This window comes from Mus pahari, chromosome X, assembly GCF_900095145.1.
Source record: "Mus pahari chromosome X, PAHARI_EIJ_v1.1, whole genome shotgun sequence".
Classification (NCBI taxonomy): domain Eukaryota; kingdom Metazoa; phylum Chordata; class Mammalia; order Rodentia; family Muridae; genus Mus; species Mus pahari.
In genome coordinates, this window is record NC_034613.1 from 129,476,520 (window position 1) to 129,493,017 (window position 16,498).

General features: G+C 38.2%; 1 protein-coding gene and 1 pseudogene across 5 annotated transcripts in view; one reads left to right on the forward strand and one right to left on the reverse strand.

Moving 5' to 3' along the window:
- The window catches only part of Phf8 (PHD finger protein 8), a 109,973-nt gene that overhangs the window by 40,690 nt on the left and 52,785 nt on the right, over positions 1-16,498 (forward strand). For 3 of the 5 annotated variants that reach the window (XM_021187339.1, XM_029534134.1, XM_029534135.1), the window contains exons 9-14: positions 2,109-2,196; positions 2,705-2,811; positions 4,990-5,081; positions 7,859-7,948; positions 9,906-10,208; positions 10,952-11,055. In XM_021187339.1, the coding sequence (XP_021042998.1) occupies positions 2,109-2,196; positions 2,705-2,811; positions 4,990-5,081; positions 7,859-7,948; positions 9,906-10,208; positions 10,952-11,055 (784 nt within the window). The remainder of the gene's footprint in view (positions 1-2,108; positions 2,197-2,704; positions 2,812-4,989; positions 5,082-7,858; positions 7,949-9,905; positions 10,209-10,951; positions 11,056-16,498) is intronic. The other 2 variants (XM_029534136.1, XM_021187340.2) reach the window with 1 other exon arrangement.
- On the reverse strand, positions 591-1,196 carry LOC110313306 (annotated as a pseudogene).

Sequence of the window (16,498 nt, forward strand, 5' to 3'; positions counted from 1 at the left end):
TTCTTCCAGAGTATCCTGAAAACTTTCCTCATTGAATTTTCTTGATATTTCTTCTCTGTCACTGTCACTGGTTGATTTATAGTTCAAGTTGTAGTTCAGTGGTGGAGTATTGCCTAGTATGTCCAAGGCCCTGGGCTTGCTCCTCAGTATTGCCAAAAATCAAATGTAAAAAAAAAAGCCATGAAAAGTCAGCTGAGCATATATGGGTTTATTTTTGGATCTTATCTCTTCCATTGATTTATATGTCTCTCCTTATGATGATGCATACTTTTTGATTACTATATATTTATAGTAAGTTTTGAAGTTGTGATTTGTCAGTTTTCTAACTTTGTATATCTTTTTCAAGGTTGGTTTGTTAGAATCCCATGAATTTTTTATGTGAATTTTTTTTGTCAAGCACAGCTGTGCACCACTTTAATTTCAATACTACACAGGCAGAAGTTGATGAAGGCAGTCTACACAATGAGTTCCAAGCCAGCCTATGTCATGTGGTGATTATTTTTGAGGCTAGAGAGATGTCTAGAGAGTTAAGAGCACAGACAACTCTTCAGTGCACCCATGCCCAGTGACTTAAAACTGTCTGAATGTTACTACAGATTCCAGTATATCCCAAGGGATCTAACACCTTGTATCTGAGCCACCTTTTGCGGTTCCATCTCCTTAAAATTCAAGCTCATTGTAGTAAATCTGTCATTGAAATTCTCCTCCAAGATATCACGTCAGCCTTTGAGATGATCTGCCATGAAGGCAGAGTCGGCATAAACAGTTACTGGTTGCCTCAGCACTGTTGTGGGATCTTCCTCCTCTCGTTGGGGCTGTGGTGTGCAGAGATGATCCTGTCCTGGATTCATTATTATCAGGAAGTCATGGTTGGCATCCAGCAAATAGAGCTCTTTCAGTCTACACCTCCTAGGCCAAACCTTCTGGTTACGAAGCCAATCTACTCCATTGTAAACAGTCTTGCAGTTATACAAATCGAAGTTGTACTTCAGAGGGCCAATATAGAGTTTGGGGTAGGGCCAAGTTAATACCAGGTGCTTCACAAGCTTACATCGTCTTTTAGTGAAGGCCTCCTTTAACAGTGGTGGGAAAAGCACTGAGGGGAGGTCCTCCAGAGCAGAGACAGCCAAGTCTTCATTATTCAGCAGCAACTGGATTGTCAGGTGCTGGAGTGTGGGAAGAGCCTGGAATCTCATCCTGAGAGATTCGGATAGAAGAATCCAGAAACAGACACTGGTGACAGGTCTCCTAGAGCAGTAGGGTAAGGAGGTGATTCCAAGATTCCTAGAGCTTATGTGAATTTTTAGGTTCAGAATTTGCTTTGTGTTTTTTTTTTTTTTAGTGGTTCTAAGTTGTTTATTTGCTCTAGTTTTGTTTTGATCTTAATAGTTGCTACATTGTGTGTGTGTAACATCACAGGTTATTGGTGATACTATTTTATCAGTTTGAAAGGTTTAAGGTGTACCTAGAGGTATAAAAAACCAGTTTGGAATACTAACCAGTATGAGAGCTAAGGAGGGTCATGAATCTTCTGGATAGATGGATGGAGAAGGGAGATGAATATGGAAAGGATTTAAGAAAACAATGTTTCAAAATTAGAGGCAAGAGGAGTGAATAATTGTGTTTTAGTAGTGTGCATTTTAGAAACAGTTGTTTTAGCAAAAGAGTGATGTTCTTTTAGAGAAGAAAGTGTAAAGCAACAGAAAGATAATTCAAGTAGGGAGAGATGGATTGACTTCATAAGTTGGTTCTGTTCATGTTACTAGAATGATAAAGTAGGCTATGCTGGTTATTGCCACAGGAAAAAAAATAATATTTTAAATCATAGGTAAGCTATTTTTAAGGAGTGAAGGTTACTCTTATCCTCTTGCTCTTACTCTACCCTCCTGCCCCCCTCCCCCACCTTTCCACGTGGTTATGGCTGACCTCTACTTCCCTACTTTCTCCCTCTTTCTACCTTTCTACAATAAATGTCTTAAAACCAACAAATAAATAAATACATAAACAAACAAACAAATAAGGAGTGAAGGTTAAACTGACCAGGTAGTGAGGTGTCCAAAGAAGAAGGCCTTTTGCTAGCTGTGATTTTTGCCTTCTTTATACTACAGGATGGATACATGCTGTGTTAACACCCGTGGACTGCTTAGCATTTGGAGGGAACTTCTTACACAGTCTTAACATTGAAATGCAACTCAAGTGAGTTCTCACATTGTCTGTTCTTGTGTGCTATAGTCCTTGTGTAAGTCCCTTGAGTAAAGAATGCAATATAGTATGATGAAGACAACAAGAAAGGAAAGTATCTTGGGCATTTTAGTTCTTTGCTTTTTAAAGACAGGGTTTCTCTGTTGTAGCCCTGGCTGTCCTAGAGCTCACCCTGTAGACTAGGCTGGCCTCAAACTCAAGAGCTCTGACTGCCTCTGCATCCCAAGTTCTGGGATTAATGGTGTGCAACACCTCTGCAGCTGGGCAGTGTCTTGGTTCTTAATGACAGTTTGACAAGGTTAACATTCTTTCTTCACTTTGTTGTTAATATACCTTTGGGCAGGAACATAATCTTTGATCTCACAGTTTCTTTGTATATAGGGTTTTACAGTGTCACTGTGAGTAATAAATACAGTAGATACATAGCACTGAGAATAACACTTGGTACATAGTAGGTGCTCAGTAAATAGATTCTTTTTATAGTCATTATGTTTCCTTACAGGGCTTATGAAATTGAGAAGCGGCTGAGCACAGCAGACCTTTTCAAGTTTCCCAACTTCGAGACCATCTGTTGGTATGTGGGAAAACATATTCTGGACATCTTTAGAGGTATGGTTTTCCTTATCGGCTATCACTTTTGCTAAGAGAAAGGAGGAAGAAGAGGGATTATAGAAAATGGAAAGAGGAGAAACGGGAGGTGAAAGTTTGCTGCTACTGTTGCCTTGCTATGTATATTAAATCATTAATATCTTTTTTAAAAAAAAAAAATCCCTCCGGGCGTGGTAGCGCACGCCTTTTTTTTTTTTTTAAAGATTTATTTATTTACTATATGTAAGTACACTGTAGCTGTCTTCAGACACTCCAGAAGAGGGCATTGGATCTTGTTACAGATGGTTATGAGCCACCATGTGGTTGCTGGGATTTGAACTCTAGACCTTCGGAAGAGCAGTCGGGTGCTCTTACCCACTGAGCCATTTCACCAGCCCAAATCATTAATATCTTAAATATATACTATAAAATGTCCCAATAACCAAGATACAGAACTAGGGTAAATGTCCATGAATGCTACTTAGACACAGTGAAACTTTATTCACCTTTAATAAGAATGAAATTTTTATATTTGCAGAAAATGAATGTTCTGGAGATCATTATGTTAAACAAAACAGCCAGAGTCAGACAAATTTTTTTCCTCATATATGGAATATAGATTAGAATTTATGGTGTGTGTGTGTGTGTGTGTGTGTGTGTGTGTGTGTGAGAGAGAGAGAGAGAGAGAGAGAGAGACAGAGACAGAGACAGAGACAGAGACAGAGACNGAGAGAGAGAGAGAGAGAGAGAGAGACAGAGACAGAGACAGAGACAGAGACAGAGACAGAGACAGAAAGAGACAGACAGACAGAAATAGACAGAGAGAGACACACACACACACACAGACAGAAGGAGACTAGACATCAAAGTAGAAGGGGCCTATGAGAAGCAAGAGGGAGATTTAACAGAAGTGTCCAACCCTGTGGGCTAAAGATGCATACAGCTGTGTGTGGCCAAGGACAGTAGAAAATGGGGTCCAGCATGACATTTTAAACTGACTTAAAATGTTTTGAAGTGTTTTTGCAGTTTGCTTTGGTAACTCAATTGCATGGTTATTTAGTGTGAACTTTGAAGATAAAACATTGGGTTGCAAAGTCAGAAAATTGGACACACTTGGTGAGGGATGGGCAGAACAAAAGGGTAATGCAATATATATATAATATGGAAGTAGAAGGTGAGACTCTGGGCTAAGAAAGGGGAAAGACGAGGGCAGTGACTTAAGTAAGAAAGTATACTGATATAGTTGTTCAAACTTTGTATTTTTTTATATTAACTAAAAAAGTAAAGTAATCATAACTATTATACCATTATACTTACTTTCTCCACCAAAATCATCCATAATTTCTGGAAACCACTAATCCCTATAATTTTGTCATTTGAAGAATAGTATATAAATGGAATCATATCACATGATTCATGAGTATCCCGGATATGCCTCCCTCGGGGATAAAACCCAGTCTTGACATCCTGGCATCACTGTGGTCCTGGGTATCTGCCCTGGTGGAAACCAGCTTGCTGGTTTTCATTTTTCTTAGTCTTGTCTGAAATAAAGTGAGTCTCTTGCTTGGACCTGATAATTGATTCTTCAAGGTGACTAGGCCAGAAGGAATCAGTATTGCAGTTACAAAGGACCTCATAGCCTAGTGAGTACAGTTTCCTACTCAATACTTCAAGCCCTTACTCTGCCACTTTGACAGACTGTCGTGTAAGTGTTAAAACATGGAATAACTAATGACTCATTTACCTATTCTGATCAGCTTAGTACAGTATAAAATTCTTTATAAAGCATAAAATTGGTTATTAATAACCTCCTCATGAAGTAAGGCAGAATATAGACAATTTTGAGACCTAAAAGGCCGAATAATTTAATAGAAGGAACACAGGCCTTATATTCAAATGGATACACCTATATGTTTTGACACCTACAACATGTATATCCTTGATCAAGATTCCTCTTAGACCTTTAGTTTCCTGAATTATAAAGTGAACTTTGCTTACAATGTAGATACAGAGTTAAATGACAGCTGCCTAGTGGGTAGTAAATTATTAAGTTTTCAGTAAGTGAATACTATTAATATAACAGATCTAAGGGTGTACCCAGAACTCTCAGCATTGTCTTTGGTTGTCTGACAAAGGTAACAAATCCTTCATTCCTCTGAATAGGTATATTGACACTCTACCTTTTTATTCCTGCTTTAGGCTTACGAGAGAATAGAAGACACCCTGCCTCCTACCTGGTCCATGGTGGTAAAGCTCTGAACTTGGCATTTAGAGCCTGGACAAAGAAAGAAGTAAATATACTTATTTCTGTACCTACTTAGTAGTTCTTCCTTCGATAAAGGTTATGGATAGATGTTTGGGGAGTCATGAAATCAAAGAGGCAAATAGGCTCCTGGGTTAGAGTGGAAAGCTAGACTAGGAGCCTTTATTTCTGATTTTAAGAAATAATACATATGCTTATTCCTTAGAATTAAAAATATATATGGTTGTAAAGAAAATTTTCACCTGTAATTTTAACTGAGAGAAATTAGCATTAACATTTGGATGTATTTCCTTTTGGTTTTTTATTTTTTCCTTTTTAATTACGTGTATGGGTGTTTTGCCGGAATGTAAGTGCACAACATTGCATGCAGTGCCTGGAGAGATCAGAAGAGGGTGTCAGATCCTCTGGAACTGGATTTGCAGGCGGTTATGAGTTATTGTGTGGGTGTTAGGAATTAAACCTCTCTCCTCTTGAAGAACAGCTCGTGCTCTTAACTGCTGAGCCAACTCCAGACCCTTGTGTGTATTTTTTGAGGGCACTTCAGGTAAAATTAGAGCCCTGCATATGCTTTGCACCTTAAATCTCTGGATCCCGCATGTGAATTTAGAAACATAATTGGTATTGCATTATTTATTCAATTTTGTATCTCACTAGATTGGCTTAATTTTCTTGTGTTACTTAAGTTTCCCATAAATACTGAATTGCTATATGCTATTTTTTCTCAGGAATCACCTAGTTATTTGTTTATAGTTGCTTTCTATTTGTTTCTTTATTTGGAGGGCTGTAGTTACAGCAAATCACACAGTAAATATCCGTAAGCATATGTCTTTGTTTCTTATCTCTTGTTTATTCCTTCAGGATAGATTCCTGAAAGATCAATTACTTGAGCAAAGTATATGGAAAAAATGTAAGGTTCTTGATGCCTACTGCCAAAATGACTTTTTAGAAAATTTCCAATATTCAACTCTCTGAGTATAAAACATATGTAAAAGATAATTCTTATTATCATTCTTAAGCTCTCTATGTATTGATTTGGAAAGTTCTCCAGAATTTGTCAAATGAAGGTACAGAATCATCTATAGAAGCAACCATATGTGTAAAAAGGGAAAAAGCAAGAATTGTGTTTATATATGTTCATATTCGCCCTGAAGACACAATTTGCAGGGACATAGAAGCTAATGAAAAATAGCTACCAATGGAAGAAGGTAGAATGATAGGGATGCTTTTTAACATATCTTTTTATTTGTTTGTTTGTTTGTTTGTTTGTTTTTCGAGACAGGGTTTCTCTGTATAGCCCTGGCTGTCCTGGAACTCACTTTGTAGACCAGGCTGGCCTCGAACTCAAAAATCCGCCTGCCTCTGCCTCCCGAGTGCTGGGATTAAAGGCATGTGCCACCACGCCGGCAACATATCTTTTTAATTATTTAATTTTTGAACAATTTAAATATATTTATTTCCAAATGTTCATTTAAAATATTCAACTTTAAATGGAAAAAATAACATTGAATTCCTTTTCTTTTGGCTGAATACTCTGGGTCATGGGGCCTGCCCTAAGGTGTGATTAATATAACCGGTGAGACTACATTAGGGAAAAGTGATTTCTCCTTTGTCAGCAGGTACCAATTACAGATAACTTATATTGGCTAGGGGTAGGAGTTCATATTGATTCCCTCCCCCGGTGTGTGTGTGTTTCCTGTGTTTCTTATTTTTGTTTGTTTTAAAGAGAGAAATAGAACAAGTTGGGTGGGTAGGCTCTGGGAGGAACTGGGAGGGAGGGAAATACATGATCAAAATAGAGTATATAAAAATTGTTTTCAAAGACTTAAAAATCAAAGAAATGCAAAAGTAGAATAAATATTAAAACAGTCTCAGGTATCAGATTCTCTATAGTCTTCTTCCTTGCGTATAATCACCTAAAGGGATAGTTTCAGACCTTGTATATGGTTTAACTTATGCATCAGTCTCTTCATTTTGTGTTGCCAACATTCCCCTAATATTGTAAAACTTCATGTTTTGGGATTTCCTTTGTTCCCTGATCTCACAAACACCTGGCCTTTAGCCTGTAGTTCTTTTTTTTAATCTTCCTCCATCCTTGCTACCTTCAGTGTTATTTCTGATCCTTCCTATGAAGTATACTTCAGACTGACTCTTCCAGGAACACCAAAAGAAAGTGAGTGTGTAGTTCTTAAGCACTCATACCCTGAGTCAATATGGAACCAGAAACCCAGGAATGGCTCTAAATAGCATGGCCAAAGGGAGCTAGAGGAGAGCAGGGCACCTTTAAAAGGGGGCACAGGTTCATGGAAGAAGTCTTTGAAGTACAGATGATTTGCATGCCCTCCTAGCCTAGAAGGGCAGGAACCATCAAAGTTACCCAACTTTATTTGGATAACTAGGGGAGGAATGGGAAGACTCTATCAAGGGCCTTCCTTATTCATTCATTGAGTCATTCATTCAAATAATTACGTGTTCTGAGACCATTCCACATACTGGGCCAGTCCATTTTTATCAGTTTTTCTTTTGTATTTCATGCTATTTGTGACTTAAGAAATAGTTGCTTAGCAAAAGTTCACAAAAATTTTCTCCTTGGTTATATAGGGCTTATATTTTTAAGTTCTATATTTAAGTCTGTAATCCTCTTTGTTATTTTAAAAAAAATATTAAAAGTTTTTGGTTTTGTTTGACCTATGGATATCTGGTATCTAATTGGTTCCCTATCAGTTATTGAAAAGGCTATCCTTCCTTCATTGCTTGCCATTGGCATGTTTGCAAGAATTCAGTTATCTTATGCTTCTTATTTGACAGGCTTTGCCAGACCACGAGGATGAGATCCCAGAGACAGTGCGGACTGTACAGCTCATTAAAGATCTGGCTAGGGAGATCCGTCTGGTTGAAGTAAGAAGCATGGGAGGAGGGAAGGCATTTGGGAAGGGCTGGAGACTCAAATGGCAGGTCAGAACTTTGTAGCTGGCATAACGCCTAGGGGAGGAGTGAGAAGACTCTAGCAAGGGCCTTATTCTTTTATTTAGTCATTCATTCAAATAATTATGTGTTCTGAGTACATGCCACACACTGGGCTAAGAATGATATAGTGCCTGTCCATAAACTCACAGACATAGTTGACCTCTATGAAAGTGTTTCCTTATCTCTAAAATGAGATTAATGATATCCACTCAAAGTTGTTAAGAGGATTAATTAAGGTAATGAGAATTGAAAATTGAGTATAGTTCTTGGCATGTAGTTGGCACTTAATAAATTCTAATGATAAACTATAGTGATAGTTGTAGTTGTTACTTTTAATACTTCGACTTAATTTCTGAATTCTACAAAATAACAAACTCAAGTTGGAGATGATTGCAAAGGCATGTTTCAACAGGTGGCATACACCACAAGGCAGGAGGTATAGTAGTAAGAAACTCAGAGAAGCCTGGGTTCTGGTTCCTGCTCTTTCACTTGAAAGCCTTTCAGAGTCCCAGTTTCCTGATCCATAAGCTGAGGAATAACTTTACCAAGGTTTCAAATCTTTGGTAAAATTGAGAGGTAATATAGAGCCCCTCACACAGTGCCTGGCAGAGTAAGTACTCAATAAATGTGAGTCATTGTTATTAATAGACTTTTTAGCAAAGAGAAAACTCAGTGTGGGCTGGTGAAGTAGCAAAGGCGCCAGAGAAAAATTGGACTTGAGGATGTTTAAGCTGTATTAGAAATCTATTTCGTGCCTAAGAGATCTGTGTATTTGTCTTTCCTTTCCTTCCTTACTCCTCTGTGAATGTCTGTCTTTCCCTCCCTCCCTCTTACTTTCTCTTTCCCTCCTTCCCCTCTCTTCCTTCCTTCCTTCCTTCCTTCCTTCCTTCCTTCCTTCCTTCCTTCCTTCCTTCCTTCCTTTCATTGTATATGTATGTATGCATGTATGTGTATCCATGTTACAGGGTGGTTTGCTTTTAGAATTTGGTCTTCTGTCTTCACTGTTTACAGCATGTTCCACTGTCTACACTGTAGTCTACAGTGTCTACATTCTACTTCATTTTTCTCCATTTCACTCACTAATACCTTTTAGGAGTCAGTCAAATGACTATATCATTTCCAGTTCTTACATAACCCAGTTTTATACAAACAGAACTTTGGGCTGGCTAGAAAAAAACTCATGAGATAGAACATGACTTGTTCATTGACTTTCAAACATTTTAAAGCAATGGAATACTTTTTTTTTTCAAATAAGATCTTATATGGAAACCAGTTTATATAACAAATCAAAGCATAGCTGCTTTGAGTAGGATAAAGGTCAGACACCTAGAGCTCCCCTTGTTCCTCTCATCTGCCTTCCACATACCATCCATCCCCAAGATTTCTCCCAGGAAGCATAAAGAAACCACAGAACATCTTTGAAAAACACCTTTTTAGTCTTAGCTTTTACCGCTGAACAAACAAGCTCTAGAGCTTGTTCCATCAGATAACTTTCCCTAGGTCAGAAAGATAGCTGGTAGCAAAATTAAGACTAGAAACTTTCTTCAAAACTTCTATAGTCCTTATAGTTTCAACCACACAGACAAGTATTTGATTTTTTTTATTTTGTGTCAGCTAATCTTGGAGTCTTTTCCCTCCAGTTTTGACAGTAACGCTGGGCTTTTTCTTTGCTCGTCTTCTCTTTACTTGTCAATGGCTGGGTAAAGAAATGCCACCCAATAAATGTATGATGGCTCACTGTACAGAAACCAGGGGTGTGCATATGTGGAGCACATATATAAGCCACTTCCTTGGCAGTACCATTAGTGCTGGGAACAGACCTCTGCTCTTAGCATAGAGAGAACACTTGAGTAAGCTCTAACCCCCTCGTGTACTAATACTCTTGTAGGACATCTTCCAACAGAACGTTGGGAAGACGAGCAATATCTTTGGGCTGCAGAGGATCTTCCCAGCTGGCTCCATCCCCTTAACCAAGCCAGCCCATTCCACTTCAGTATCCATGTCCAAGCTGTCACTGCCCTCCAAAAATGGTTCAAAGAAGAAAGGCCTGAAGCCCAAGGATATCTTCAAGAAGGCAGAGCGAAAGGGCAAGCAGAGTTCAGCCTTGGGGCCTGCTGGCCAGTTGAGCTATAATCTCATGGACCCATACAGTCATCAGGCACTGAAGACAGGCCCTTCCCAGAAAGCAAAGGTGGGTGCTGGCCCATGGGTTCAGCCCAACCCTTTCGGGACCCTTGAAAGAGCAGTATTTCAAAAAACCAGGCTATCCTGTTCCATCTCTTAGGTCCCCTGGTGTTTGGATACCAGTTCCACTCATTTAACAGGCATTTATTGAGACATTTTCTGTGCTGGGCACTGTGATAGGTGCTGTGGATGGAACTCAAGAGGCTGAGAGGCTAGAAAGGAAGGAAGATAGACATAAAAACAAATGAGTGAAATCAAGTGTGGATGCCACCCATGATCAAGGATATATGTGGGGTTATAAGGCACAGAAGGCAGTTGATTCTATCTAGATAAGGCTTAGGAGCTCTTTGCCAGGTACATGACACTTGAGTTGAATCTTGATATACTCAGGTGGGAATGAGATTTGAGAATGTTGTCTGTCAGGTTAGAATCTTGAACAGGTCCTTGTCTCCTCCCTCAGGGCTTCACCTTGTCTAAGTATTGTGTTGCCCTATCTGGGTATCTAATAATGGTACCCTCTTCTCTATTTAGGGACCATGTTTCACAAGCTATGCTATGTTTTCCCCAAGCCAGCTATATATTCTCAACCTCCCACTCCTATAATTGTTGGAGGTGGGGGTTGGGGACAGGCATATCAGAAGGCCTTATGTCAGAGGGCTGACAGATTTGTAGTAAAACCAAAGGAAACTGGCCATCTTGATTTACCTGGGAATCTCAGACTGGTGACAACTGAGCCTCATCCTTCTACAGTTCAACATCAGTGGTACCAGCTTGAATGACTCAGATGATGACTCAGCAGACATGGACCTCGATGGCAGTGAGAACCCTCTGGCCCTGTTGATGGCTAATGGCAGGTAAGATGGGTAAAAGAAGCACAGAGATAACTAAGATTACCAGTGACAATTAAAATGTGGACCTGGGAGTTGGAACATAGGTGAGGGAAGGGCAGTAATTAGGCTAATATCAAAATGTTAATATTTACTTTGTTTAGAAGTCATGGTGGATGGGGAGAGGTTGGGAGTCTAGTAATTTTGAAAATGATGTTGTGTAGGTTCTAGAATTTTAGCAAGTTATTATGGTAGAACTACTAGTAGAAATATTAATAAGTGTACAGATTAGGAGCACAGGGTTTTGGGTTGAGAGATGGCTCAGCTGTTAAAAGCACTTTCTGCTCTTACAGAGAACCCCAGTTTTCAGTACTCACATATCTTAGCTCACAATCATCCATATCTCTAGTTCCAGGGAATCAGATGCCCTCTTCTGCTCTCCATGGGCCCTAGGCTCATGTGTGATGCACATACATACATGCAGGCCAAATATTCATCTATATAAAATAAAAATAAATCTTTAACAAAAGAACTTGGGGAATTTTAGTTAAGTTTTATTCACTATATGTATACAGGGGTGGGGGTCAAGGGCACGGGGTACCATAGCATAGCAGGATGTTCAGAGGACAACTTTTGGAAATTCATTCTTTCTTTCTGATAGGGTTTCCAAGAATCAAACTCACTTTGGCAGGTTTTGCATAGCTAATGCTTTTACCTACTGTGCTTTCTTGCTAGCTTAAGAGTGTGCATTTTAAAATATGCTTTTATAATTAAATGCATAGTAATTCAGTTTATGGATTATATATTATACACAGTATTGTATAAATGTATAAGGAGAACTTCATTGCATACTGCATCATTGTAATGATATATGCCTGGAGTTAATTCAGATGTTTGCCAGCACAGGTTAAATAAATTATAGCATATCCTTAAAAAGGAGTCCAAGTATTAGAGAATTTAAAAGAATGGAGCAGTTTAATATCTGTTAGCACAAAAAGTTGTCCAAAGTAATGTCTTTTTTTTCCTATTGAGATGGGTGTCTCACTATGTTGCTCAGGTTGGTCTTAAATTCCTGATTTCAAGTAATGCTCCAGGCTCCCAAATAGTTGCCACTTATAGACATTCCCTGTTTCAAGATATATTTAGAAGTTGCTTTTTGTTGTTGTTGTTGTTGTTTTGTTTTTGTTTTTGTTTTTTGTTTGTTTGGTTGGTTGGTTTTTCGAGACAGGGTTTCTCTGTATAGCCCTGGCTGTTATGGAACTCACTTTGTAGACCAGGCTGGCCTCGAACTCAGAAATCCCCCTGTGGCTGCCTCCAGAGTGCTTGGGATTAAAGGCATGTGCTGCACCACCACGCCCGGCTCTGTTTTTTTTTTTTTTTTTTTTTTTTTTTTTTTTTTAAATTCATGTTATTGATTGAATTTAAGGGTTTGTATATGCTATTGAACGACATCTCCAGTCAAACCCCCACACCTTTTTTTTTTTAGATGTCACCTCAGGGTGACATTGAATTCATTTATGTCAGTATAGGCTGTGTTCATCTTGAAATCATGATCCTCCTGCCCTTGTATCCTGATTGCTGGGATTGTAGGCAGGATTGCTGAGATTGTAGGCATGTTCTACTACCATTTCTGGCTCAATACATTTATAAATATGTGTGTGTGTGTGTGTGTGCACGCGCACATGTGCACACACACACATTTTAATAGCATATTTTTTTTTACTTGTTTTGGTTTTTCAAGACAGTGTTCCTTTTGTAGCTTTGTCTGTCCTGGAACTTGCTCTGTAGATCAGGCTGGCCTCAAACTCACAAAAATCTACCTGCCTGCCAAGTGCTGGGATTAAAGGCATGTGACACCACACCTGGCCTTAAGATTTACTTTTATTTTGTGTATGTTTTTTTTTTACCTTAATGTATATATGTGCACCAGGTTCATACAGTGCCCAAAGAGACCAGAAGAGGGAGTCATATTCCCCAGAACTGGAGTTACAGACAGCTTTGAGCCGCCACCATGGTGCCACGAATTAAATCTGGGACCTCTAGAAGAACAGCCAATTAATGCTCTTAACCATTGAGCCATCTCCAGCCCCAAGATATGTATTTCAGTGAAACAAATCAGATTATAAAACAACATGCAGTTGCACCTTTACTTTTAAAAAGGCATACATGTTATTGTGTGTGGGGGGGTGAAAAATAATATATGTATTTTTTATTTATATTTTTACTTTTTAGAAGATGCTTAAATTTCAGTTTATATGGTTTAAAATGCAGAAAGTTCAGTCTATGGTGATGGCTCAGTGGTTAAAGGCACTTATCACCAATCCTGATGACCCCTGTTCATCTCTCTGAAAGAAGAAAGCCAGTTCCCTTGAGTCAGCCTCTGACTTCCATGTGTGTACTGTGACATAAATATACCCTCGCCATGAAATAAATAAATGTAAAAAAAAAAAACAAATATGTGGTAGAGCACGCAATGAAAAATCCTATTTCTGTCTCTTTCCCTTTGTTTTCTCCATGGACAACCATAATTTTTTAGTCAGCATGTAAGTAGCAGATTTCATTATAACATTTTCCTTTAAAATATTTTTATTTAATTTTTTTCATACAATATATTTTGATCATGTTTTTCTCTCCCCAAACTCCTCCCAGATCACCTTCCTACCCATTCAAATTCATGTGTACATGAATTTGAAGCTCTCTCTCTTGCTTGCTTACATTTTTCTCTCCAAAAACAAAAGCTGAAAATCCTGAGAAACAAAACCAAGGTAAAATTACAACAACAATAACAGTAGTAGCAGCAGCAGGACAAAACAAAACCACTTACTAAAAAATAGCATTGAGTTTGTTTTTAACCAACTAATCCTTGCATGAGACCTACCTTGGAGTATGGTTTACTTTCCATTGGAGAGAACTGGTTTTCATTTTGCTAGCAAGTATCAGTTGCAAATAGCTTCTTGGTTAGTGATTGGAACCTGTGTCCACTTCCCTGTGACCCCTTGAATCTGTGCAAGTATTGTGGATGCAACCACAGACTCTTTGAGTTCATATGTGCATCAGTTCTGTGGTATCTGGAAGGAATTGTTTTCTTGGAATCATCTATTATCTTAGGCTCTTACATTCTGTCTTCTTTCCTGCATAGATCCCTGAGGCTTGAGGGTAGGGGGATTGATGAAGATGCTCCATTTAGAAATGAGTGTTCTAAAGTTTCTTACTCTCTTTATTTGGTCAGTTGTGGGTCTTCGTGTTAATTCTTGTCTACTGAAAGAATAAGCTTCTCTCATGTGGGTTGGATAAGGCACTGATCTATGGGTATAGCAGTATGTCATTAGCCATCTTTTGCTATGTTCCTATAACATAAGTAATTATGATATTTTCACACACATATATAATTTTATTTGTTTTATATTTACTTCTCCACTACTATCCTCTGTCCTCCTTAATCCCTGCCACTGACCTGCTTTTCACCAAAAATATTGCCCCTTCTTTTATATATGATGTGTGTGTGCATGTGTATAAATATATAAATATAAAGCTAATTATAGACTTCTACATAAAAAATGTAGTAGTTTGTCTTTTTTTCCTTATTGTCTTCTCATTCTACCTCTTCTCTAGATCCCTTCTTTCTAGATATATATCTATGTATTCAAGCAAGTATGTATATTTATTACATGTGTTGTGCTTGTTATTCCAAACCTTTGACAGGACAGTACTTATCTCTAGAAAGTAGGATAAGGGAAAAGAGAGAACAAATGTTTACTTACATAGAATTTTCTCAATGTTGCATCAAGGTGTCACTCGCTCTGTAGTTCAGACTGACCTGCTATTTGCTATATAGCTCAGGCTGACCTAGAACTTGAGGTAATTCTCACCCTGACTTAGCCTCCATGATGTTGAGATTACAAATGAGTACCAACATACCTGTTTTAAAAATTATTTTAAAAATACGTACATATTCAGTAGTGAAAGTATAAAATCCAATGTGAAGCACCAAAGCTTCAGAATGGCTATTCTTAACTGTACAGATGTTCAGTGAGATGAACATGGATCTGGTTAATTTGAGTGTATAGACTTTTTTGTTAGTAAGTTATTTATAATTGTAAATAACATTTTCCAGAAGAATAAAGGAAAGGTTGTCAATAAAATAATAATCGGGGATGGAGAGATGGCTCAGTGGTTAAGAGCACTGACTGCTCTTCCGAATAGTCCTGAGTTCAAATCCCAGCAACCACATGGTGGCTCACAGCCATTCATAAAAAAGATCTGACTCCCTCTTCTGGAGTGTCTGAAGACAGCTACAGTGTACTTACATATAATAAATAAAAATTAAAATAATAATAAAAATAATAATAATAATAATAATAATAATAATAATAATAATAATCATCATCATCATCTTGGTAATCAGTCATTCAGTCCTGAGATTGAATCCCAGTTCTAATATATATAATATATATGTGACATGGAAAATTAATATTTAATATTTTAAAAATATCTTTTATAGATAAAATTTACTTTAAGATTTGGAAGTGATTAAAACAGCTAGTGTGTTTATCATTCTTTGTTTTTTGTTTTGTTTTGTTTTGTTTGTTTTTTTCAAGACAGGGTTTCTCTGTGTAGCCCTGGCTGTTCTGGAACTCACTCTGTAAACCAGGCTGGCCTTGAACTCAGAAATTCACCTGCCTCCGCCTCCCAAGTGCTGGGATTAAAGGCATGCGCCACCACTGCCCAGCGTGTTTATCATTCTTATAAGGCATAGTACATATATAGTGTTATGTGTTTCTAATAAATGGTAACCCTTATAAATTCATTGATAAAGATGAAAATAAAAGATAATGTAATTATGGCCAGAGGCTAAGTATGTCATGGAGAGATTATTATGCATTTAAAGAAATGGAGGGAGAGAAAGGCAACCCAGAGTTATTATCTGGAATTGTAGAATTCAAGAACGAATGCAGATAATGTAGAAATATAACAAGAACACCTAGTCTCTTTGTAGAAAAGCATTCTCTTCAGATCCTAAGGGAAAGTGTGTTAGGTCCACCTGACAAGGAACTAAGGGAAAAGGATAGATTCTGAGAGCACCAGAATGGCCCTTGGGATTTGAGAACCCTGTTGCTAAAGAGTAATATTGAAGAGAATGTTGAGTTCTGCTGGTTTTCAGAGCTTCTGGGAGGAAGACAATTGGAAGGCCTAAATGATCAATTATAATGACTAGTCAGATGCAATGTAAAGAGATCTCTGTACCCCTTCTCCCAGTCTTCTTCTTGTGCTACTTCTATTAACCTGTTGCAGCTGCCAGAGGGATTTTTTTTTATTTATTTATTATCTGTAAGTACACTGTAGCTGTCTTCAGACACTCCAGAAGAGGGCGTCAGATCTTGTTACGGATGGTTATGAGCCACCATGTGGTTGCTGGGACTTGAACTCCAGACCTTCAGAAGAGCAGTCAGGTGCTCTTAGCTACTGAGCC